This window comes from Bos taurus, chromosome 26, assembly GCF_002263795.3.
Source record: "Bos taurus isolate L1 Dominette 01449 registration number 42190680 breed Hereford chromosome 26, ARS-UCD2.0, whole genome shotgun sequence".
Taxonomy (NCBI): Eukaryota; Metazoa; Chordata; class Mammalia; order Artiodactyla; family Bovidae; genus Bos; species Bos taurus.
The window spans coordinates 18,425,634-18,452,275 of NC_037353.1; the positions used below are offsets into that span (position 1 = coordinate 18,425,634).

General features: G+C 49.6%; 1 protein-coding gene across 1 annotated transcript in view; it reads right to left on the reverse strand.

The window, feature by feature from the left end:
* SLIT1 (slit guidance ligand 1) overlaps nucleotides 1-18,736 on the reverse strand; it is a 172,041-nt gene extending 153,305 nt beyond the window's left edge. Inside the window, exon 1 of the mRNA XM_002698413.7 lies at nucleotides 18,208-18,736. Within this exon, the coding sequence (XP_002698459.1) occupies nucleotides 18,208-18,404 (197 nt within the window). The 5' untranslated portion in view covers nucleotides 18,405-18,736. The remainder of the gene's footprint in view (nucleotides 1-18,207) is intronic.
* Nucleotides 18,737-26,642: the final 7,906 nt, after the last annotated feature.

Here is a 26,642-nt window from a genome sequence, read left to right on the forward strand (position 1 = left end):
CAGCCCAGTCTCCTCATTTACCAACTTTGGTCAAAGGTTCCAGCTGTAGCCACTGTCCCAAGCCAAGTCCAAGCTACTTTGAAAAACACCAAGTTCCCTTTCCTAAAAGTGTTTTGGAAGTGTGATGTTCTAGAGTTGCTTCCACCAAAAACAAGGTGATATTGGTTTCCACACACTCTAGGAGCTGGGCTTTGTGTGCACCCTCACAAGACGCTGAAAGGCAGTTACTGTGTCTTACAGATGAGAAGAGAGTCTCAGGTGCAGCACCTTCACGAGGTCACATCCGGTGATGAAAGAGCAGGGATCCCAACCCGTGGTCATCGGATCCTGGAGCCCAGCCTTCTTCCTCCCACCAGGCCAGGGTCTCTCCCCAGGTTGACAAGCTGGTAATTCATTCAACCCATCACTGTCTCTGCCCTTCCCCTGAGCCTGGCTCCTGATCCTTCAGAGCAGCTGGAAAAACTTGTTCCCTGCTCCTTACCTCTTTTCTAACAGGATCTCTCTAAGGGGCTTGAGGCCTGTCCAAGGTAACAGAGCCCTTCCTGCTGTAAATGCTAGGGATGCCTTCTCCACTCAAGACAGGTTCTTTTGAAAGTAAAGGACTCTTTTTGTTGAACTAAACACTCTCCCCTGAAACAGCCACCTCTGAGCCTCTCTTTGCTGCTCCTTCTGTAACATGACCCTGCTTCAAACAATGAGAATGTCTTCTTGAAGTCCTGAAACCTGGTCCCCTCCTTTGGGCTGTCCTGTTGAAACTTTCATCCCTGAACCCCAAACCTCAAGGTTGTTGATTATAAAGTTACGTTAGCATTGATTATAAGCACAAAAATATGAAATTTAAGTGGAGGGCGACAGAGCAGCACTTCGTTAAGTTTCAGTGCCTCTGTGAAACTGAATGCCATGCAGCCATTGAAAATGGTAGAGATTCCTTTGTGTTGACCAGGGAAGACTCCTTGATGCAGCACTTGGGAAAAGGGTTTCAATACAGCTTGCATGCCCTGAGCCCCCTTATGTAAAAACTCACAGGCTATAAGTAGAGGTCGATGCACAGAATGAGTTTGCTGGGGGCGATTTGCCACATTTCTTTTTTCTATTTTGTTTGAATTTTTAAGAGATCTATATTTTTTTAAGCCAACAAAATAGGCAAGTTATGGCACTGAAAAATAAGAGCAATATGTGTACTTTATTGAATTTTTTCAATTTCCTGAAGAATAAAGAAAAAATTCAAATCATACATAAGCTCATCACCCAGAAAGAACCCCCTGTTAATATTCTGGAATATTTTCTCTCAAGCCTTTGGATACAAGTTTTATATTGTGGAGATAATTTGACAAATATTTTTTGAAGACTTGCTATTCGCAAAGCATTTTGCAAGGTTCTAAAGATACAACAGTGAGACGTAAATGGTATACACATCTTCTACAATGTCATCCCCTGCTCAATCTTCACTTATGATTTTGATCAAAATGAAGGATCCCCTTCATTGGATATATCAAGTAAAGGGGCATGCCCTGATTCCTTGTTACTGGAACACATGGACTGTTTTGATATTGTTCAATAATAAATGATACCACATAAAGTTCAGTGGGCATTTGGGAGGAATATGTTCCTGGAAACGGAATTACTCAGCCAAAGGTCATGAGAAATCTGTTGAATTTTACAATCATTCACTCATTCCTTCTCATGGCAACCATGGTTCATCAAGCAATTGACTACAATAATTATTCAATTCACAGACAGCAAAATGAAGCAAAGACAGATGTTAAGACGTGTCTGAACAAGGCAGAACCCAAATGGAGCTTAGAATCCCTGAGGATGGAACTCCCATATGCAGGCAGACTGCGGAGGAGGGTCGAAGGGGACTGGTGATGATGCTCTTATTTATCTGCCTCTCTCCTCGCCTTTGCCACCAGGCTCCACTGAGCAGACTCTGGGGTGCGTTCCTCAGCCATCAATGGACTCCAACCTCTCCTCCTCACTTCCTGCACCCCTTCTCCACTCCAGAAAAGACCTGGGACAGGCAGACAGAGGAGGACAATGGTGCAGACAGCAGAGCAAACGCAGCCCTTCTCTCTGGAGGCCCTGCTGGCGGCTTCCAGGCAAGAATGTCGACAGAGGTCCGCCCACCCCCTCCTGGCCTCCCCCATCAGCCTTGCTCTCTAACCCAGAGTTAAACCGAGAGCCTCTTCTCAAGGGAGAGCCCTCAAGAAGACAGCCTGTGAGGCAGGCGCAGCTCTCATTGGGCTCCAGGTCCCGGGCTGCAGCTTAAGAAGTTATAACGGCCACTTAGCCTGACAGAATGGCCTCCACTGTCCCCATTCTCTCCCCACAACCAGGCGGCCCACCAGGATCGAGTTTTCAACCTGGCAAGGCCACTTCCCCTGGAACCCTCCGCACAGGCTGCTGGAATGAGGCAAGGAGGTCATTTTTCGCCAGTGCCTGATTCCTATAACAGGTGGTCTTGACTGTTGCCATGGAGACCCCTCCCCGGCAAGCCGCCTGGGAAAAAACGGAGTAACTACTGTGACCTTCAGACCTCTGCATCCAGAGTAGCCAAATGGGGTGGGCCCTCTCTGAGGGCAATTCCCAGCCTCGCTTCTCAGGAAGAAGTTAGGACGCAGAGCTACCCTGGGCTCCCCAAGGTTCCTGCCACCAGAGCCCACATCCAGCACTTCTCTCTACTGGGCACCTCTGTGTGCAGGCTCTGAGCCACCTCTAAGCATACTTCATTTCATCTCACCACACAGAGTAGCCTACGAGATGAATCATGTTGATAAGGAAACTGAGGCAGAAATTGGTGACGAAATTTCCCCCGTGCCACGCAACTCATAAGCAGTGGGGTTGGGACCAAACCACACCCAGGCCACTGCACGTCCAGCTCTTTCCCCTTTATCACAAGGTCTTGCGTTGCTGGATTTTGTGTATCCTACCCCTCACCTTGAGCAACCGTGCCTTGGACAGAGCTGAGAACAGCTTAGATAGGACATCCTGGAGCCCTGTGATAAGGCCATGGGCTCTACCCAAGCCACACTGTCAGGTGGCTAAGAGCTCGGGCTTCAAAGCCAGATTATCCAGCTTCAAATTCCTGCTCTACCATCTCTAGCTGTGTGACCCTGGGCACAAAGTTCAACTTCTCTGTGCCTCAGGTTCCCCATTTGTAAAATGAAGACAATGATAACACCCACCTCTTAGAGATGTGGTGAGGTTTAAATGAATGACTTGACTACGTCTAAAGCACCAAGAGCAGTGCCTGGCAAACATAAATGCTCTCTACATCAATATTGCCTGATGTGATTACTCTTACTACTACTGTTGGTGCTGTTTTGTTTCCCACAAGGACCATAGCCCCACTAGAAGGCTGGTGCTGGCCTAGCTGGACCACGCTGAGCAGGGAAGAGCCAGCTGCTCCTGCCCTGCAGACCCTCAGATGCTGCAGATGCCGAGACGGTCTTCCCTCTTCCAAAAGTTGAGTCTGCATCCATCCTCCTCCCCGATCCTTCTCACCAGGAGGAAAGACACTCCAGTGGCAAATGGCCCTGATTCCCATCTGTTCCTGTGTGGTCTCAACCTGAAAGGAAAACCTCGGTGGTAAAAGATTTTGGAGAAAATCCTCTAAAGCAAAATTACCAAGGAAAAAACAAAAACACACCAGGATTTCTTGAATCCTCTCAGGAAACAAGAATCTGATCCCCAGTGTCTGGGTGTTTGTGATAAACCAAAAGAAACCCTTGGATTTCCTAAAGCTGCACGAGTAAACACCCTGGGCCCCTGTTGGGGTATTCTGGGGGCTCCTCGAACTTCACAAGCATTTCTCACGGCGCCGGGGATGGGGGGTGGAGGTGAGGACCGCCACTCCTGGCGCTGGTTACCCCATCAAGGGCCAAAATCTACAGTGGTGATGAGGAGGCTCAGCGCCCTCTAAGTTCCCTTCCTGCCAGGTCTCCAAAAACTGAACACACACACTCTGTGAATGAGACAAGCCTCGAGGCTGGGGGACTGTATTCCTTAGTTCCTTTGAAATCCTACCCTGGCCAAATCCATAGCCCTGAGTGTCTGTATAGTCAAATGGGAGAACCCAGGGAAGGAAGAACTTCCCTGCCCAGCTGCTGCCCCCACAGCAGCGGAGGGGCCCCCCACCCCCACCTGCGGGTGGATGGGCTGCAAGGAGCGCCCAGGGTCACACAAGCAGGCTCCCCTCATTCCCTCTGGCTCCCTTCCAATCTGTTCTCCAGGCCACAGCCAGAGTGACCTTTTCAAGATGCAAATCTGATCATGTCACTCCCCACTTAAGCCCTTCAATGAACCCCCATTGCTCTTGGAATCAAGACAAAATCTCCTTAACATGGACTTCAAACTCCCATGTGGCTGCCCCCATGTTCCGTATTCCGATTGGTGCCCTTGGATGGCAGGGCCTTTGAATTTGCCATTCCCTCTGCCTACACACTCCCTCCTTCCTCATTGACTAACTAAATCCTCCCAATTGGTCCAGGCTCTCCACACATGCCCACAGGGCACTCCCTCTGCTCTGCAGCCCCCATCAGGGGCAATTTTACATGGATCTGGGGGGTTCCTTGACTGATGTCTCTACCCCCCTGCCAGGAGGGTATAAGCTCCCTGAGGACACAGGAGGTCAGTTTTTCCTCCTTATTGTATCTCCAGGGCCTAACACAGTACATGCACCCAATACCTGAGAGATGTCTCAGTAAGTATTTCTTGAATCCAAGAATAAATTTGCATTAAAACTGACATATTCCCAATAGCATTGGGTTGGGTGGGTTTTCCACGTTTCTCAACTCCTTGACTCAAAAAAAAAAAAAAGAAAAAGAAAACTGACACTAATTATGAAATACTCTCCCCAAATGGGCATCCACCAAGGAAAGCTTTACACACAGAGAACACTGCTGTTTCACCAACAACCGTTCCATAGCCCACAGGTTAAAAGGCTGATTTTTCCTCAGTCCACTTGTTAGAAACATACCAGCCCCCTGGCTTCAGCCGCCCTGCCCCTCCACTTTCAACAACCAGCTCTTCTGTCTCAGGGCCTTTGCTCTCCTTCTCCCCACCAACACCCACAGCTAGCTCAGCCCTCATGTCCTACAGGCCTCAACTCAAATGTCAAAGACACTCACTTAGCTCCTCCTCCAGATCTAGACGTGTGTTTAATACGAGGTCTTTTGGTAACGGCCAGCCTCCCCTGACAGGCTATGAGAGGCAGAGGCCACATCTGTAAGCCGTCACCTGTGAGGGTGCCTGGCACACAGTAGGTGTTCACTAAGTAGAAGCCGGAAGAACAATCCTGCCCAAGGAGCCTGGCTGCTGCCCACACATCGCAGCTGAGGCCTGGCATGTACTCCCATCAGCTCCCAGCCTTCCCCATAGTCCTCAAGCCTCAGTGGATCATGACCCAGAGGCTCCTCCACCCCCTCAGTGGAGCCCATGGGCCTGGCGCTAACTCCAGGACTGAGGCCGCTCTCCACCATGTAACGAATCAAGAAACCCCAAAGATGAGAAGTCAGGGGCCCTGCACCGGAGCTGATCTGCTACACATCCTGGTCTGCCCAGACTCCTGGACTCCCATCTTGTTTCCTTGGCTTGAGGACTAGCGATATCTATGCTGTCACAAGCATGGGGCTCATTTAAGCCTCATAATAGCACCTGGCTGTGACATAAAGCATTTAAGTAACAGCTCAAGATCAGCCAGCTGGTAAGTAGGTTGAGAACATAAGACTTTGAACCCTAGAATGTCTGACTCCAGGGTCCAGGTTTTGGGGTGTTTTTTTTTTAAACTTTAATTGCTATAAAATACATATACCAAGATTTGTCATTTAACCATTTTTAAGTGCACAGTTCAGTAATGTTAAGTACATTTGCACTGTTGTACGACAGACCTCCAGAACTTTTTCATTCAGTGAAACTGAAACTGTACACCTGTTAAACACGAACTCCCTGCTCCTGACAACCACTTTTGTCTGAGAATTTGACTACTCTGGGTCTCTCAGATAAGGAGACCTGGCTTATTTCACAATGTCCTCAGGGTTCATCCATGGCATAGCATATGTCAGAATTTCCTTCCTTTTTAAGGCTGAATAATATTCCATTGCATGTCTACAGGTTTTGTTTATCTATTCATCCATCAGTGGATACTTGGGTTGCTTCCACCCTATTGTGAATAATCCAGCTATGAACAAGGGTGTACAAATATCTTTGAGATCCTGCTCTCAATTCTTTTGGGTATATACCCAGACATGAACTTGCTGGATTGTATGGTAATTCTTTGTTTAACTTCTTAGGAATCATCATACTGTTATCCACAGCAACTGCCCTGTTTTACATTCCGAAAAACAACTCAAAAGGGCTCCAATTTCTCCACATCCTCGCTGCCACTTGTCATTTTCTGGTTTTTTATAGTAGCTGCCCTAATGGGTGGGAGGTGATCAGGGCTCAGCAACTAATCCCAACTCCATGGTGTATTCTGTTCTGAGGCCCAAAGTGCACCCCAGTCCCTTCACTATTGAGGTCCAATTTTCTTCTTGCCAATGCCATTCTCAGGTCTGTGGCCTGCCCCGAAACCACAACCCTAGAGCCAGGCCCCACTTCCAGCCACCAAGCCTCCATGTCCAGCACCTGCAAGCCCCCTCTCCACTCATTGCCCACCCCAGGCCCCTGAGAGGGTACCCACCAGCTAACTCCCTGACCCTGACCTTCACCTGCAACACCAACTGCCGGCATTCCCCAGCCCCTCAGCTGGACACCCCTCCCCATGCCAGCTTGCAACTTGGCTCCAGCCAGTAAACACATGCAAGCAAAAATCAATCTTGGCCCCTTTACGCCCTAGGGCTGAGCCCTGACAGAGGTTTTGTAGGTGCTAAATGAATGTCTGATGAATGAATGAATAAAGCCAGGCTTTATCAAGATGGATTGTCAAATTTAAAAATTAAATACAGGATTTCCCTTATGGCACAGATAAGAATCCGACGCCAGTGCAAGAGACACAGGTTCAAAGTCTGATCCAGAAAGATTCCACATGCAGTGGAATAACTAAGCCTGTGTGCCACAACCACTGAGCCCAAGAGCTGCAACAGCTGAAGCCCGTGGGCCTAGAGCCAGTGCTCCGCAACAAGAGAAGCTCACACACCACAATGAAGAGGGATCCCCACTCGCCACAGCTAGAGAAAGCCTGCACCCAGCAATGAAGACCCAACACAACCAAAAAAATAAATAAGTTCAAAACAAAAACGAACACATCTCAGAGCCTCGAGTCTCAGAGCACCTCTTATCAGCTGGCTGTTTGACCGAGGACAGATGGCTCCACCTCTCTGAACCTTCACATCTACGAAGCTGTGGTTAAGTACAGCTGGCTTTTCTCCCCCTTTTCTTGGGGTTCCAACTCCACAAAATCAACCAACCACAGATCAAAAATATTAAAAAAAAAAATTCCAGAAAGTTCCAAAAAGCAATGTTATTTACATTGTATTTACAATAGGGGCTTCCCTGGTGGCTCAGATGGTAAAACGTCTGCCTGCAATGCAGGAGACCCGGGTTCGATTCCTGGGTCGGGAAGATCCCCTGGAGAAGGAAATGGCAATCCCCTCCAGCACTCTTGCCTGGAAAATCCCATGGACGGAGGAACCTGATAGGCTACAGTCCATGGGGTCGCAAAGAGTTGGACACGACTGAGCGACTTCACTATATAGTATTTATCTCATATTAGGAATGATAAGTAATCTAGAGATGATTTAAACTACAGGAGAGGATGTGAATAGGTGATATGCAGATGGTATACCATTTTACACAAGGGACTTGAGTGTGGGGGATTTTGGTACCTTGGTGGTGGTGCGTGGGTGTATGTACTGGAACTAGTCCCTCGGGATACTGAGGGAAGATTGTAATGCCTTCCTCCCAGGACGATTATGAGGAGTGAAAGTGGACGCTGAGTAAAGCATCTGGGTCGGAGCCTCCGCACAAAATAAGGGCTGTGGATGGTGACCACCAACACCACCACAACTCCCTCCCTGATGCTCTGCACCTCTGCTCTTTGACCTGGCATAGGTCCATCCCGCCCCCTCGCCCCAGGGCTCGGCCTCCTTTCCACAGTCGCCTCCTGCTCCCTCTCCCTGCAACGGGACTCCCATCCACCAGCCTCTCTGCAAACATCTCTGAGCGGCTTCCCGCAGCGCTCCTGCGCTTGTTCTCTCCTCCTGCAGCCTGCCTCACCACCTACTCGCTCCCCACCATCTGCTTCCGCCTTCCACTTCTCCCGGGAAACCGTTCTGCCCATCTTTGCCAGTGACCCCCAGTCACAGCCCCAGAGCGTTCCTTGGCCCTCGTCCTCAGACAGACTGGCTGCTCTCCACACGGTTAACCCTCTCCCCCGCCCCATCTCCAAACGCCTTCTTCAGCTTTGGCAGTAACTGCGCCGCCCAGGTGGGAATCACAAACGTTGAGTCAGGACCCCTGAATTAAATCCAGATGAAAGCGCTTCTTGCTCCTCCCCAGCTCCTCCCTGGTGGCTCTCCCTTCCAGCTGCCCTTTGGGCAGTCTTCCTGCCTTCAACGGATGCACTTTCTTTACCAGGAAACCCCAGCACCAATTAGTGTTTCACAGCTCCTCCCACAGCCAAATCACCAAAATGGCCTTTGCCTTTAAGACCTGCTGACTCAACAACTCTGGGACAGGCCTGGGAATCTGCATTTACACCAGCTTCCCAGGAGATTCTTTTTTCCCACTGCCCTCATGGATTCCTCCACTTCCCCAGGAGACCCTCCCAACTGTCTCTTCAGTCTGAACACTCAACAGAGGCACCTTCCCCTGTTCCTACCTCTAGGGTTATTTTTTTCACGTAGGTTTTATTGGCAATTCAAACGAAAGAAGAGAAGCCAATTTCACTGCTTCTCCTCAAGGATCAGTCACCCTCGCCAACTGTACTCTGCAAGATCATTCTCCCAGGCTTGGGCCATGGGGTCACTCATGATGGTTACATCTGCTCTTTCTGCACTCTCAGCCTCAATCCAGGTCTGCCTCCTCTCATTCCCTGGCCTCTACGGTACCCTCCAAACCCTTTGAGGACTACAGTAGATGCCTGCTGCTGCTATAACAAAGTGAAGTGAGGTCGCTCAGTCGTGTCCGACTCTTTGAGACCCCACTGATTGTAGCCTACCAGGCTTCTCCATCTGTGGGATTTTCCAGGCAAGAATACTGGAGTGGGTTGCCATTTCCTTCTCCAGGGGATCTTCCCAACCCAGGGATTGAACCTGGGTCTCCCATATTGTAGGCAGACGCTTTACCGTCTGAGCCACCAGGGACGTCCACTTAAACACAAGACCAATGTATTATCTTACAGTTCTGGGGATTAGAAGTCCAAAATCAATCTCGCTGGGTTAAAGTCAAGATGCTCCCAGGGCTGTTATCCTTTCTGGAGGCTTTAGGGGAAAATCTACCCCCTTTCCTTTTTCATCTAGAAGCCGCCTGTATTCTTAGGCTCGCGGCCCCTTCTTCATATCAGTCCAATCACTAGCTTCCATCGTTATATTTCTCCCACTACTGACTCTGACCCTCCTGCCTCTCTTTAGGAACACTTACGATTTTGCTGCATGCATGCTCAGTTGCTCAGTCATGTCTGACCCTTTGTGACCCTATGTACTGTAGCGCTCCAAGCTCCTCTGTCCATAGGATTCTCCAGGTAAGAATACTGGGGTGGGTTGCCATTTCCTCTTCCATGGGATCTTCCCAACCCAGGAATCAAATGCACATCTCTTTTGTCTCCAGCATGGGCAGGCAGATTCTTAACCACTGTGCCATCTGGGAAGTCCATGATTTTGTTGAGCCCTCCCAAATAATCTAAAATCATCTCTTATCTCAAGATCTTCAACTTAATCACATCTGCCCAGTTCCTTTGGCCCAGTAAGGTAACATATTCATAGGTTCCAGTGATTAGAATGTGGACATCTTAGAGGATCATTATTCAGCCTACCACAATGATCATATTTCCTAAAACAAAGATCAGGATCATGAAATATCCTACCACAGGTTTTAAAAAAATTAAACACATCTTTTTTAAACAACTATGATGCACCAGGAGATGGAAATACAAAGATACACGAGACACAGTCCCTGCCCTCAGGAAACTCAAAACCCAAGGCACCCATCAAGAAAACCACCTTCTTAAAAAGAAATAAGATTTTTCTTCCCTACAGAAGAATTACAATTAATAAACGTAGAAGGAATGAGGGAAATAGAAAAGCAAAATTGGATAGTAATGGTTGCAGGCAACATCCATTAATGGATGCTAAAATTAGTAGGTGAGAATTTGAGGACAAAAAGGGTATTTCATACTCTCAAAGTATCTCCTTCCAAGTATTTAATAATTGCAAATGTAAAAATAATGTTATAGTGGTTAAACCCAGCAGACACCATCTTAACCAAGAGATCCAGATTAACATCACCAGCAATGACACAGATCGATGTCACCCACCTCTGATAGGATGCTCCGGGAAGAATACATCACCTTGGTAGCATTCTTGACAAAACAGAAAACACCAAACACAAACTGAAGAGCAGTCTACAAAATAAATAACTAGTTATTTTTATAAATGTCAAGATCATAAAGAACAATGAAAGACTTAGAAATTATCACAGATTGAAGGAGACTAAGGAGAAACGACAGTTAAATGCAATGTGGGATCCTGGATTGATCCTGTAATAGAAAAGACATTGGTGGGAAAACTAACGGAATGCAAATAAAGTCTGAGCTAATGTAGTGTACCAATGTTAATTTCTTGGTTTTGATCAGGGAATTATGATTAAGAAAGATGTTAACACGGGAAGCTGGATAAAGGGTGTATGGGAATTCTCTCTACTATTTTTGCAAATTTTCTAACAGTCTAAAATTGTTTTGTTTTCTTCTTTTGTTTTCTTTTATTATTTGGATGTGCCAGGTCTTAGCTGTGGCAGGCAGGCTCTTTAGCTGCAGTGCTCAGGTCTAGTTCCCTGACCAGGGATCGAACCCAGGCTCCCTGCATTGAGAGCACAGACTCTTAAGCACTGGACCACAAGGAAAGTCCCTAAGATTGTTTTAAAAATAGAAGTGTTTTTTAAAAGAATTAAAAACACAGCAGTGATAGAATATCCACTGTCAGAAATCACAGTCACCATAACCAACTGGTGGGCTGCTGTCTACAGAGTCGCACAGAATCAGACATGACTGAAGTGACTTAGCAGCAGCAGCTGAACATCTAACATTATTACAAATTATAACCCAATGAATAAAATAATAATCTGCAGTCCACACTATTACAAATAAATAACAAACAGATGGAGAAGTTGAAGTTACTCCTTACAGTAGAATGCCAGGTAATACATAGAGAAAAAATGACAGAGTCAGAAATTTCTCATCAGTGGTACTAAAACTAGTGAATGAAAGTTTGATGAGCAGGAAATTTACATGTATAAGTATCTGCTGGCAAATTAATTATTAATAACAAGAGAGAAATAGTAACTTTTGAGCAGAGAAGCCAAGAAGACACCAAATTACCAAGTAATCTGAAGCTAAAATCACCAATATTGGGACAAATTGACATCATGTATCTTCTGACATCACCCACTGAGAAGGGCACAACATTGCTTGTTTAGCATTCCGGCAAAAATGTGTAACCTGAATGCAATCATGAGAAAAGAGCAGATGAAGCCAAACTGAGGGGCATTCTACAAAATAACTGGCTAGTATTCTTCCAAAATGTTAAGGTCGAAAAAAAGAAAGGCTAAGGAACTGGTCCAAATTAAGAGAGACTAAAGAACCATGACAAGCAGATGCCCTGTGTGATCCTGGACAGGATTCTGAACCTAGACTGAAAAAAAAAAAAAAGCTACAAAAGACATTATTAGTACAATTGATGAAATTCTAACATGAACCATGGAGTAGATTATAATATTGTACCAATGTTAAATTTTCTGATTTCCATAGCCTTACTGTCCTTAGAAAAATACACACTGAAATATTTAGAGGAAAAAAGTTATGCCTCCAATCTACTCTTAAATGGTTCAGGGAAAACAAAGTGTGTGTGTGTGTCTGTGTGTGTAACATATGATAAAGCAAAGTGGGCATAATACAAACAACTGAGTCTGGATAAGGGATATTCTTTTGTTGCAACTCTTTGGTGTTTGAAATTATAACAAAATTTAAAATTACAATGAACCAAGGAATCTTTTTGGGTGATGGAAATATTTTAAAATTGGGCCATGGTGATATCTGCACACCTCTGTAGATTTATTAAACATCACTAAATAGTAAATAATAATAATAATATAAAATTTTACACACATACAACCTCCCATGGCTCCCCATTCCCGTAGCCTGTGCCCACCTGTTACTTCAGTCTCCCCTCTCAGAACTCACCAACTCAAACATTCACCCCATCAGCTGGGTCTGCTCCTCACTCTCCTTCCCAAACATACGGCACTCATCTCTGGATGCCCCCAGACACCCTTGCCCTGGCTTCACCACTCGCCCACCTAATTCCTGCCCAACCTTCAAGGCCCGGTTCAAATCCCACCTCCCGCAGGGCTTCATCTCCTCCTCTATGTCTCACTCCCCTCATCTCTAACATCCATGGAGTACTTTCCACATGCCAACATTATTCTAACCATCTTACTTGCACTATTTCATCTGAAGTCACAGCCCTACAAGGTAAATGCTCCCATTTTACGGATGAGGAAATTGAGTCACTCGTGAACCGGCTGCATTTTCTCAAGTGGTAGCTGATGAAGCCAAAATTCAAACCAGACCATTCTCACACCCAAGGCTGCCCTGGTCGCCCGCTGTGCTCTGCATCCCTGTGAGCATCCTTACACATCTGTTCTTTCACAGACAGACCTTTCTCCAGTCTCCAGGCTGCAAGCTCCCAGAGGAGTGAGTCTGTACCCTGGACCTCTCCAGACACTCTACACACGGCAGGTGCCCAACAGCTGTTTGTCCGCCGCAGGCTGGGATCCAGAAAGAAGAGGAGGGGGGTCTCGAGCTCAAAAAGAGGAGCCAATTCTCCACCCCGAGCACATCCCAGCTTCCTGGCTACTGCCCAAAGCCCGGCCGTCATCTGCTCTGGGTAATAAGTATTTGTATGGCGATAATTACAGCATTTGGGAAGAAAATCCCATTAAGCAAGAGCCCTGCCGAGCTGCTAATGCCTGCACAGAACTGGAGGCGGCAACTCCGCCAAGCTCCCGTCTGCTCCCAATAATGTGGGGGCTGCCTGTCCCCGCCTGCCGCCCGTCAGCCAGCCCCCGAAGAGCACGGCCACCCCTGCTGGCAGCCTCGGGCAGCCTGGGGCACCACAGCCAGCCTCCTGCCTCAGGGAGGGGACACTACAGAAGGGGCAGCCCCGTCTCCATGTCCATCAGTGTTCCCTGGGGATCCAGAGCCCCCGGAGGATGCCTGATGAGAGAGTAGGGCTGTGCTGGGATCCAGCATCGAGTGGTGCTCAAGTTCCTTTCACAGCCCTGCAATTCTCTGTCACCCTAATAACAATAATACTACTACCATTTATTGGGCACTTGCTATCTGCCAGGCCCAGTGCAAAGTGCTTCTCCCAGCATCACCACATTCAACCCTCAGGACCACCTTCAGAAGCAGGTCCTGTCATCACCCTCATCTTATGGGCGAGGAAATGGGAGTCTCAGAAGTCACACTTATCCCAGTTTGTGATTACGTGATTCTTCTCATATTGTGTCATTCATCTCCATCTCCCCTGCTGGACTAAATTCAGAGAGAGAGGGGTGGTTTCAATTTCCAGCGGGGACTATTCATTCGGCACCATGCAGACACTCAAGAGACAGCTATCTGTTGAGTGAGTGAATTAAACCCCATAACCTGCCCACAGTCCCCACAGCTGTTGAATGGCAGAGAGGGGCTAAACAGCTAAGCAAGCTGGCCTCAGAGCTGTCCACCCTGCAGAGAGGCCCTGCCGGACACTGACCTGCACCCCAAATCCTAAGGGGCGTGGGGTGGCCCAGAGAAGGAGCACTCAGAGCCAGAATCCAGCATGCAGCCTGGCCAACACTCAAATGTTTGTCTCCTCCTACACTCCCTCCTGCCCCATCTGAACCCTCAAGCCTTCAGCCTGAGCTTCTCCAGTAATAACAATCAGCTCGCCTAATGTTTGAATTACAGAGCACTTTCACACACATAGAGTAAGCGAAGTCTGGTAAAAACCCAGAGCTAGCAGGTGTCACTTTCCCCAGAGGCAGAAGGACCGTAAGACACCCAACATGTGCCAAGGGAGCCTGCAGGTCCTCTACACGCATGCTATCACTTAATCCTCACCATCAACCCACAGCCGTCACCCCCTTCTACAGATGGGGAAACTGAGTCTCGGGTCTGATGGAGTGGCAACACCGGGCAGCACCATCAGTCCCTCGGAGCCCAGCAATAAGCCCAGCACGCCTGCTACTAGAGACACGAGCCTCACCAGGAGCCGACATCCCCTGCACACCGCGGCTCTCCAGTGCAGGAGACCAGAGTCCTGCCAGATAGCCCAAGCCCCGGAGGCAGACATGGCTCCTGCCTGGCCCTCTGAGCCCTCTCACTGCAGCCACCACCCAATCACTATTTGGAATTCCAAACAGGCTCCCAGACAGTAAGTCTGAGGGTGCCCTAGGCAGTCTTCCTTGGTCACAACCACCCACCCCCAGTGAAGGAGGCTCCAGACACAGGCGGCTAAACTGGGAGAAGGCAAGGGCCTCCCAGGCCTTGGCAATTGGCAGGGAGCTAGGGCAGAGGATGGACTGGCTAGGAGGCAAGGGAACTCATCGAGGAAGGCAGGAACGTAGATCCCCAGGGCCCAAAGTGCTGGACCTGGAGGAAAACGGAAGTCGGCAGGCCTTCCCAGGGCCCTCTCTCCATCCTCAAGCGTCTCTCCTCTCTGCTTCCTACACCCACAAGGAGCATCAGTGGCAAGCCTGGAGTGTCCAGTGTCGAGGGGAGAAGTGGGGTCCACGCGCACTGCACACTGTCTGAAACACTCTAGTCCAAAAGATTTTTTTAATAAAAAATGAAAGCCAAGGTCCTTGAGTGGAAGAGAAAACAATAGTGGCCGTGACGGGGTCCCTCTGAGTCTGGGCCCTACAAAGAGACAAGCTCCCAGGCCTCCTCCACCACACCCCCAGCCTTGCCCTGGATTTCAATTGGTTCCTCTGCAGTAAATTATTCAGCATCCCTTCCCCACCAGCCCAACCGGCCCACAGACCCTCTGGCTGAACCCATTTCCTCAACAGCTCTGGAGCCTGCTCAGCTTCTTCCCAGAAGTCCCTGCAGCAAACCAATGACAATTTCTTCCCACGTGAGGAGACAGGCTGGACCCTGAGGTATGGAATACATGATCATAAAGTTGCTGGGCTGCACAGGCTGCGAGAGAAACTGCCCGGAGGACAAAAGACAAACGAATGCACAGCTGCGGTCTATAAAAATTTCACAGCCTCGGAAGAAGCCGCTGTTTCGGGCTCTGATACTGCATGACACCCATATTGATTAGAGAGAGCATTTGCCACAGTTATTTTGAGTCTGCCCAAGGCCTCTTTTCAGGACGTGCTTTTCCTCTTCAAATGGCTCTCTCGCGGCCTGTGTGCTGAAAACACAGACTCCCTCAGCTCTCACAGCCTTTCCCACTCTGAGAAGTCACGCACATAGCAAGGTTCAGACCTGACAACTCACTCCTGGGTCCCAACCCTGAAGTTTCTAAAGGAAAAATCCAGATAGAGATAGGCCTTCCTGACCCTTCCCAACCTCAAGTCCCATCACATCCCCCTGGACGCGGCATGTTTCAGCCCCAGAGCAAAACTGGTCTGTTTGCCCAGCAGGCCAGGCACACTCACATTTGTAGGCCTTTTGCTCATGCATTCCCTGTCTGGGCCACCTGCCCCTCCCCTTGGCAAAATCTGACCCAATCACTGTTGGGTCCCAAGGTACCCTCATAAAACAGTCTATGCTCTGAGAACCTCCTTCACCTGAGAAAAGGCCTTCTAATCCCAAAGCTCCCCCATGACCCCACTCTGCTGCCAGAGCTTACAGTTCCGTGTCCCCTGCCCCATCCTCTCTATGGTACATCCCTTGAGAGCAGGGGCTTGCTCACTCCCAGCTGGAGCCTCTACACCCAGGGCAGCTACTGGCTCCCTAAATGTTTGCTGACTTTAGTAACAAGACTCTTCTCCTGATCCTATCATAATGAAGATGCCGCTCATTTAGCAGGCCTCACAATGTACCAAGCACTTCCCACACATTATCTTCAGTCCTCACAAGAACCAGAGATCTTATGTATCAACAGCCTCCTTTTCCTGATAGAAAACAACAAAGGTTCAGAGAAGTTAAGTAATTTGCCCAAGGTCACACAGCAAATGACTGACTTGACACCAGGAAATTTCACTTACATCTCATTCTGATTTGCAAGAATTCAAGAGTTCATAAAAGTTAGAACAGACCTTGTCCTCAAAACTAAAGGTGGAGAGAGAGCAAGAAAGGAGACGACTTCAAGAGTCAGACCCAAAGGCAAAGGAGAGGGGCTAAAATTCTCAGACCTAGGCTGCTACCAGGGTAACAGCTACAAGAGAAATGCCCAAAGGACAAGGCAAAGGAACAGAGAGGAGGTCCAGAGGGAATGGGTGTGGAGGTGACCTTGCAGCCTTGGGGATCCTCTAGACAGACTTCGGACCTTCTGTTCCTCTCCAGGACCACACAGAATCCCCAAGGACTATCCGTCAGTTTGTTCTAGCCTCTCCTGATGCAGCATCTTTCCCCAGCATCACAACACACACACACACACACACACACACACACACACACACACACACACACACACTCTTGCATCGATTCCCATCTAGATTGCATCTAGATTGCAAATTCTCTGAACCCTCCACGGGAATTTTTCAGTCTCAGCCAATGTGCTCATTGTTAACCTTGGTACAGGGTTTGATCCAGGAGACTGTTCTCCCCAGGGTCAGATTTCTGCCTCTGACCAGCTGAGAGTCATGAAAATACGCTCCAAGTTCTCAAGAGCCACTGCAGGGGCCCAGGAGTGTGAGAAGAAGGCGGGTTTCAAAGGGGCTGGCAGCCTCCTCCCAAGGCCAGTTCAAAAATCTCCCAAGGCAGCCACCTCTACAAGCAGCACAAAGGCCCCGCATGAGACCAAAAACCTACACACGCTGCCCATGGACATGGAGATTCTCCCAGCTTCGTGCGAATGGCTGGGGTGACCCCACAGATCCAGGAGTTCACACACACACATTCTGCAAGATAACTGGGGAAAACAAATTAGATAGGTCTATAAACACACATGCAAGCTAACCACATACACACATACTAACCACTCACGCACTACAAAGCTTAGCCAGTCTAGAACGGGCTGAGTTTTCTCAAGAATTTAGAAGTGGGAGACAACAGGCTAAGAGAAATTATGTTCTTTTATGACTTGTCACGGTCAATGTCTTTAACCTCGTGTCTCCCACTCCTAGTTCCTGACCTCTCAGCATTATTCACGGACTCCTGGTCCAGGTCACATCTTCCCCTCTCTGGGTGCTGAATATAAATATCCCAAGCCTCAAACCCCAATTCCTCAAGTCCATTGTCTGTCTGGGTTGGGGATGGCTGGATGTGTGGTGGGGGACCATGCCTCCCATCTGCAAGGGAAAAATTCTAAAGGCTCTGGGGCAAACAATGGGGAGCAACGCAGGTGCGGGGGGTGGGGGGGAGGAGGACTAGAAACTTCAACTCCATCCCCTCCTGCTGCCCATCAGCAACCTGCAAGCCCTCAGAGCCCAAAGGCACACCTTCCACTCAGAACGCAGACCGAGCCCCATGTGCCCAGAAGGAGCCACGGTGCATGGTGAGCAGGAGGCACGTCCCTCCGGGGGCCAGCGAGGCTTTCTGGCACCAATTCACAGGCACCCTGGAGAAACCAAGTGCTGGCGCAGTGGGAAGGCCTGCGATACTGAGCTCAGGGTGCAGGTGTGAGGATGGGAGCTGACAGCCCCACAAGCGCCTTTCGAATCCCAAGAAAGGGAAACGGCAGCGCTCCTGGCTCCTGGCCCCTGGCAGGCACTGACTTCTTTATTCGCTGCAGAGCCCAGGCCCCGACGGTCCTGCCCCCATCTTTGGCCCTGAATTGCGTCGAGGTGGGAAGGCAACCTCCGCGCTCCCCGCGGGCTAAGGATGGGGGCCATACTCACAGGCGCTCCGTGTTCCGCGGGATGTTCTTGGGAACGGCCCGCAGCCCGGTGCCGTGGCAATCCACCGTGGTGCCAGCGCAGGTGCAGAGGGCGGGGCACCCGGTGGCACCCAGGCGCCACGCGGCTGCCCACAGCAGCAGCCAGAGCGCGGGCCGGACGAGCAACGCCGAGGGCCCCCTCGGGGGTGTCAGCGCCATGGTGCCCTCACCGCGTCCCGCTTCCGTGCCAGACGGCGGCAGCCGCTCACCATCCCCGTCCGGGGTGGCCTCCAGGTGCAGTCCCGTGGCAGAGCCACTGAGGAGACCGTGAGCTTGTACGCTGCGCCCTTGCGGGCTGGGTGGCACCTTGCTCCTCCAAGCGCCGGCGCCTGTGCGCGGACAGAGGGAGCGCGCCTTAGGCGGAGGGCGCTCGGCTGCTCTCCGTTTCTCGCCGCCTGCGTCTCCCTCCCGCCCTCCAGCTCCCAACTGACTGCTGCGAGGAGAAAAATGGGCAGGCCCCGCGCGCGCACGCACCCCGCGCACACACACATACACACACACACTCACACCCGCACGCTCGCTCCCACCCAGCAGTCATCCATCAATCGAAAAGCACATAACCAGAGCCAGACTCCTCCCCGCCCTCCCCCCACGCCCCCTCCCCGCCCCCGCCTCCGCCTCCCGACGACCACTCGCCCGCCGCTGCGGCTGCGAGCGGGCTTACAGTTTCAAAGGTGGAACATCCGAGAGCCGGCACGGACTGCGGGGGAGTGAGGGGCCCACAGTTCGACCTGTCACGTCCCGACCTTCGCCAGCTTTACACACACAGACACACACAAACACATACACACACACGCGCCGAGGATGCACACACTTGGGCGCAGGCACCCGGCACCAACAACCGCAGCTGCTGGTCCAGAGTGGGGGGAGGGGATCTTCTTTTGCAGCCTGGACCCCCTTCCCCAGGCGACAGCCGAGCTTTCCCCGACGGCAGAAACGGCTCTAGGGCCCCACCAGACTTGCTTTTTCAGTTCTTGGTGACAGGACGCTCCCGAGCCCCCGGTGACCTCTCTGAGTCACCTACATCACTTAGCCTGGGACCTTAAGAGTGGAAAAGGAGAACCAGACTCTGTGTGTGTGTGGGGGGGGGCGGAGGGGGTGGAAATGGGGGCGGTCAGTGCACAAACGCCAAAGGCCAAGCAAGTTTCCTCCCCTCCCTCAACACATTCTCTGACAAGATGGCAGCAACCCCACTTCTCCAAGGGGAGTGCAGAAGTTAACTCCCCCCAGAATGAGAGTGACCCTGATTTGGACAGTGGCACTGCCACTGCCACTGGGAGATGTTATTTCTGCCCACTAGGCAATGCTGGCTTCCCAGAATATCAATAGGGGTTGGAAATCCTGCAAATATCATAGTGGGTTCACACCAGGTTCCTCCATTGTAAAGACAGATGAAAATGATCCCGTCACAGAAGGATCGCTGTTAAGACCAGTGTGGACCCAGGATGAACAGGAAATCCAAGTGGAGAGAGAATTCACCTCAACTCAGAAAAGATAAGGACCTCCCCCAAATCAAGGAGAGTTGTTGGTACTCCCTAGAAAACCCAGAAGTTGTTTGTCTGTGAGCTGGGGGCCCTGATTCAAGGTTGCCTGGAGCCCAAGAAGAAGCAGCAGCTGAGAAGCAGGTCAAGAATCACCTCCCTTCATTGGAGTTGGCTACCCACGTTTCTGCTTGAGAGAAAGAAAAGGTGACTGATCCAAGAGGTGCCAGGGGTAGGTACAGCAGGATACAGTTTATCAGAGTGTATTGATAGACTCCACAAGATTAAACCTCATCACTCACTGTGTACCAAGGCTCAAGGGTTTTCTTTTTCTTTTCTATCTTGATGAGAAATGTCCAGTATCTCTACTATCATAGACAGAACTGGGACCAGTGTGTCACAGCTACTGTGACCGATTTTATGGGCTGTTGACAGTTCTTTTGAGTTTTCACACAGTCCTGCCCGTGACCTCTAACTTGGGCCATGGGTCCTGGAGCACCAATTCTGTGACAGTTCAGGGGGAAGGAATTTTCTCCAGGTCTCTGTGTGGTGTGATCTTAGAGAAAGTAGTGAAAGTGTTAGTTGCTCAGTTGTGTCCAACTCTTCGTGACCCCACGAGCTGTAGCCCGCCAGGCTCCTCTGTCCATGGAATTCTCCAGGCAAGGATACTGGAGTGGGTTGCCATTACTTTCTCCAGGGGATCGTCCCAATCCAGGGATTGAACCTGGGTCTCCTGCATTACAAGTAGATTCTTTACCTTCTGAGCCACCAGGAAAGCCTTCTTTCTCGAGGGTCCCTGTGTGGTATGATCTTAGAGAACCTTCCCACAAGTCAGGCCAGAGCTTGCTATCTGCAAGGGCCTTTTCTCCCTTCTCCTTCACAAATTCCTTCTCCTTCTCCACAGGCCCTCAGCCCCTTTCCTCTCCTCAGACCTCTCCCGCTGCCTCAGGCAGAGAGAAATTCTCATTCCTCCGTTTTATCCCCTCAGCTGGATCTCTGTTTACACATGTGGCTCCTTCTCTGACACCCGTCCTGGGACAGAGGCACCCTCCCTCTTCCCCTGCCCCCTTGCAGCTTCCTCATTTCCTTGCTTTGGCACTTAACCCAGCACCTGGCACTTAGTAGGCCTTTCACAGACGTCTAGTCTCCAACCTTCTGCTCCAGCGGTGCCTCCCTGGGCCCCTGACTTCAGAAGGCTCCTCAGAAGCCAGGACCCATGTGGGGAGGATGAGAGTGTTGATTAACGGGCAACATGCCCTGGGGGCTTCAGAGTGGCAAGGGGGGAGAAGCAGGCAGAGGGGTGGGAGCAGGCAGGAGGCTGCAGCATTAGCCCTGCCAGTGGCTCCTGAGAGTCAGCCACAGCCTTAGAAGCTTTCAGACCAGCCTGGACAGTGAATCCCAAGCAGGCCGTAAGCCAAATTGTCACTGCCTGGCAAGGCCTGGTCTTTCCTTTAAAGGGGAGAAGGAAAGAGGGCCCCTCAGACCCAGGACAAAGACTCCCCCTGCCAGTCCATCATGGGAGGCCCTGCCCCAGTGGCAAGGCAGCTCCCCAACTTGGCTCCCATCCCCAGTTCCTCCACCGCAGAACCTGGCTGGCTCCCCGATTCTGGAAGCAGCTCACCATGAATGAACGCAGCTCATTAATGTTCCCAGCACATTTACTCGTTAAACAACCGCCTGGCCAGCCGCACACCCCCTGCCCCACCCGTTTGCTTTTTCAGCTTCCTCTCCCAAGCTCCTCCCTCTGTTGGATCTCCCTACCCCCTCCCTACAGTCGGGCCACCTGCTCCCTCTGCACGGCTGGGGAGGAGGCAGGCCTGTCACATTGCTCCTGCCAGGAAGGCTCCTCCAAGCCCCTCTCTGTCCACTGGCCACCAGCAGGGCAAGCCCCCAGGGGATGCTTGGGGCTGGGTCTTCGTAATCCAGCGGTGTGAGCCTCCTGGGCATCCCTCAGCCTCACGTGCTCTGGACTTGAGGGCCACCTCCTGCCTGTAACTCCAGAAGAAAGTGCCGTCTTCTGGCTTTCTGCACCACCAGCCCCTCTGAAGCACAAGAAGGCGGGGAGCCTGGAGGAGGCTCACTGTGGTTTGGATTTCCAAATGCAAAAGGCAAGAATGAGACGGAAAGCCTGCTACTTAGGCATTGATTAGACACCATTTATTGACTACGTGTGTACTACATGCATTGTACTGGAAGTCAGCAATTCAACAAGGAATACGAATAGCCCTGGCCCTCAGGGAGGAGAATAGAAAGAAAATAGAAGGAAAAACCCACTCAGCGTGATAGGTGGCATACTCAGGGAATGTGGAATTGCAGAGAAGCTAGAGTGTGGGACCTGGGGTAAGGCTGGAAGACTTCCTCGAAGAGGAGGCAATTGAGCCGAATCTTGAAGGATAAATAGGCATTAACTATATATATGTGGATCTTAAGAATTGTTGTACTATGCTTAGTCCCTCAGTCGTGTCCAACTCTTTGCAACCCCGTGGACTGTAGCCCACCAGGCTCCTCTGTCCACGGGATTCTCTAGGCAAGCATATTGGAGCGGGTTGTCATTTCCATCTCCAGGGGATCTTCCCAACCCAGGGATCGAACCCAGGTCTCCCACATTGCAGGCAGATTCTTTACCACCTGAGCTACCAGGGAAGCCCAAGAATACTGGAGTGGGTAGCCTATCCCTTCTGCAGAGGAACTTCCTGACCCAGGAATCAAAAAAGGATCTCCTGCCTTGCAGGCAGATTCTTTATGAGCTGAGCTACATTGGTGAACAGCAGAAGAGGAAGGAAGACTTTCTGCCCAAAGAGAACTGCATGAGGTAAGGCACACAGAGAGCAGCAGCATCCTCAGTGGCTGAGCTGTGGCAAGTTCCATTAGGCTGGTACCTGCCAGGGGGTTCAGGTGGGGAGTACTGGCAGAGGTCTGGGCTTTCAGAATCTCATGGCCTGTCCCTGTGCCCAAGACATGCCTATATGAATGTATGCTTGGAATGTCCCTTGAACCAGTGACGGTGGCCTCCAGGGAGGGGACTCAGTGTTGGCAGGGGCAACTTGAGCACATGTTGTTGTCGTTTTCCACTGTTTGGATTTGTTTACCTGTGTAGTATGACATCATCCTCTATTACCACCTAAACATTTTTTTTTAATTCCCAGGCCCAGGGATGCTTATCACAAATGCCTACCCCTAGGACCCACCCAAGACTTTAATCAGAACCTTCACTGTTAGTAAACTGGAGCATGAAAAAGTGCAATTCTGACGCAGGTGGTTCCAGAGACAGTGATCTAAGAATCAAGGCCGAGTGTGCTGAGTTAATGAGTTTGAACTTGGCCCTGAAAACTCTGGGGAGTCATTGAAGGAAGGGGGCCTGGCAGGAACAAAGGGTCTGAGGCCTGCCTGCCTCCCTCCTCTCCAGTTTCCACACGCTTTTAGCCAGGGTGAGACACATCAAAGAGAAAGATAGTCACGGGGGAGTGGAAGGGGAGGGGAGGGGCAGGTGCCTTGTGACACTGGTCAGAGTAGCTCGATCATAAGATATCAGAGCTGGAAAGGGATTCATAAGTGATCAGATCCAAACAGCACTGACCAGTTGGCGGCCCAGAGAAGAGAAGTAGCTGAACCTCACAAAGGAGTTGCAGAGGTGAGCCATGAACGAGGCTGCATCTTGCTGCACTAGATGGGTAGAACTCTCCACACCTGGGTAGAACTCAGCATCAATACACCATCCCAGACTCTCCTCCTGACCCCGTCACCCTCACTGGGACGGAGGAAGCAGGAGTCCCTGGAAGGTTGTGGAGGCAGAACCCAGGATATTTTAGCTTTAATCTCTAACCCCGTTGGTATACTCAAGTTTGAAGGAGGCTGGTCCATTTGAGGCTGTCAATGACAAAGCCTGGAACACACTCCTAAGATTACTAGCCTTTATAGAAGCCACCATTGCATCCAGAACAATTCTGGCAGATGAAGTTGATGTGAACACCAACTATTCCCAACTCTGTGGGTGCTTCAGTGATGATTCTGCACTGGCAGTGGGATGAGGCACCACAGGGAAGAACTATTTGGAAATCCCTGGCCACTCTCTCTGTGTGCAGCAATTTTCTCTCCTCTCTCCCCTGAGACCACTAGCCCCCTTAGCCTCCCAAACTCTCACCTTTAACTCTGAAACTCAGCTTCACACCAGATTCTGCCTGGGTGCCCCTTTTGCTCTGTGGCCTGGGATCTCTCTCAGGGCTACAAGCTGGAGGCAATTACAGCTCTCACCATCTTTGTTTTCCCTCTTAAAGGAATCATCATCCCATATGACCAGTTGTCCAATGTCCAAAAATGATCATTTCATATCTTTTTTTTTTCTGGCTTTTTAGTTGTTTAAGACACGATGGTAAAGTTGGCCCATTGCTCCCTCCTGGCCAGAAACAGAAGTTTGTGAGAGATTTTTTAGCAATCCTCTGTACCCTAAAAATACTCGCAGTGTGCTACGGAGAAAGAAGCAAACAGAACTACATAATTCCGACAAGTATCCTGAACTTGCCAGAGAGGAAGTGCCTCAGCCTTGCTGGGGGCGGAGGGGAGGGTGGGGGGGATATCCGCCCCCCCCCCCCTACCGCTTCTCTCAGTCGAAGAAGCTCCTCCCACTCTCTGTTCGTGACAGTCCTCACGCCAGATCCCCTTCCATCATCCTCATCCTAAATAGCATCTTCTCAGGGCAGCCTTCTCTGACCCGCTTAGGGGTTAAGTCAGCCTCCTGGCCTGTGGTGTGATCTCCTGGCTCACCATGCCTCCCCAAGAGCATGAAATTGTCATTTGTTATTACTTGTTTATCCATCTCTCTTCCCCTCTAAGCTGAAGCGACAGGTTTGCTGCTCTCTTGTTCCCTTTTGCCTGTTCAGGGCCCAGCACTTGGGAGATGTGGAGGAATACGTATATTTTACTGAATTGCAGGGAAGTCATTCTGGAGAGAAGGGACCCTGAGAATAATGGCACCGAAAAGGCAGGCCTCCAGTCAGAGTGGAAGCAATGAAGAGGCACATTTGGCTAGAGAGAGAATTCCTTGGGGAACAATGAGATTGAATCGGGGTGAGAGAGAGCAGGCTGCTGAGGGACTGGCGGGCAGGGTGAAACCCTGTATGGGAGCCAGGCTGCAGGCCTCCAAGTCCAAGAAAGTGACAAAAACTGGCATCTGGGAGCTCGTTAATTCCCTTGTATCTTGAAGTTTTCATCTGTAAAGAATAATCCTGACAGCTAACATTTCCATCGTGCCTGTAAATTCTAAGGGCTTATACTATTTCAAGAGTTTTGCACAAATCACTTAATTCTCCCGATAAGCTTATGAGATGGATGTTATTTTTACAAACGAGAATGTTCAAAGCACAGAGAGGTTCAGTAACTTCCCCAAGGTCACACAGCACAAAGGTAGCAGAGGTGTGGTGTAAAATAGGGATAAGATCGACCTCCTAAAGAGGGTGTGAGATTGAATGGAAAGTACATATGAAAGTGCCTTATGCTGTCCTGGCATGTGGAAAATGTGTTCATTTCAAAAACACCCAAAACTGGTAAGAGTTTTAGGTTAGCGGAAAGGTCTGTCTAGAGATAATTCTTCTGACAAACACTGTATTATTAATTTTGCAGCACTTTCTTCTGTCCTTTTTCTTCAGCTCCTTCTGCAAATGATGCTTTCTGTGTCTGCCTAGCAGTGTAACTGACACAGAGTCCAGATATTCTTCAAGCTTTCCTTGTCTTCATGGACCATACACTGGGTCTTCCAACCTCAAAGGTAGAAATCATTCTCAAACTGAACAAAAACCTAAGTTCAGCAGCTCATAGCCTAAAAACATTGAATGTATTTCATTGTAAATCTAATTTATTTTTTAAAAAGCATCAAAATGATAACATCATTGAAATTGTGGGTGATTTTTAGCCTCTTATTTTATACTCTTCTCTATTTCCCATATTTTCTATAATAAACAGGCTATAACCAAAAATTTAAACATTATTATAGAAATAAAAATGTAGTTACTAAATCTGTAATTCTTGCCTGAATACAATTACCATTAAATTTAATATACCAAATCTAATGATTTTATGAGCAAATAAATGTGCTAAGTAACACGGTTTACATTCCTGCACTGTCAGGGCTGCTATAGATCTGCAAAGGGGGCTTAAAAAAGTGATGACTTGTATGAAAAATCTAGAACATACAAATTCACAGAAACAGAGAGCAGACTAGAGGTTATCAGGGGCCAGAGGGAGAGGGGAAGGGAAGTTACTACCTATTGGGCAAAGCTTCCATTTGGAGTGATAGGAGTTTTGGAAATAGTGGTGACAGTTGTGTAACACTGTAAATGTATTTAATGCCACTGAATCATATGTTTTAAACAATGGTTAAGGGACTTCCCTGGTGGTCCAGTGGTTAAGACACCACACTTCCACTGCAAGGGGCATAGGCTCGATCCCTGGTCAGAGAACTAAGATCCCACATGGTATGGCAAAAAAAAAAGAAAAAAATAATTATAAAATTTTAAATGATTTGAATGGCATTTTAAAATATATGTATAATTGAAAGTGAAATTTGCTCAGTTGTGTCTGACTCTTTGCGACCCCATGGAATTCTCCAGGCCAAAATAGTGGAGTGGGTAGCCTTTTCCTTCTCCAGGGGATCCTCCCAACCCAGGGATTGAACCCAGGTCTCCTGCATTGCAGGCAGATTCTTTACCAGCTGAGCCACAAGGGAAGCCCATATGTATAATTACCACGACAAAAAATAAGTGATGGCTCAGTTAAGGGAGTAGATATGGCTTAAAAAACCTTCTCCTCCCACAGGTCCTTGTCTCCTGCTGCCCAGGAAGGGCTCGATCAGTGGTGAAAACGATAGTGATCACAAACGAGGACCACTGCCTGGAGAATGACTTGCTCACCACGGACCACCAAC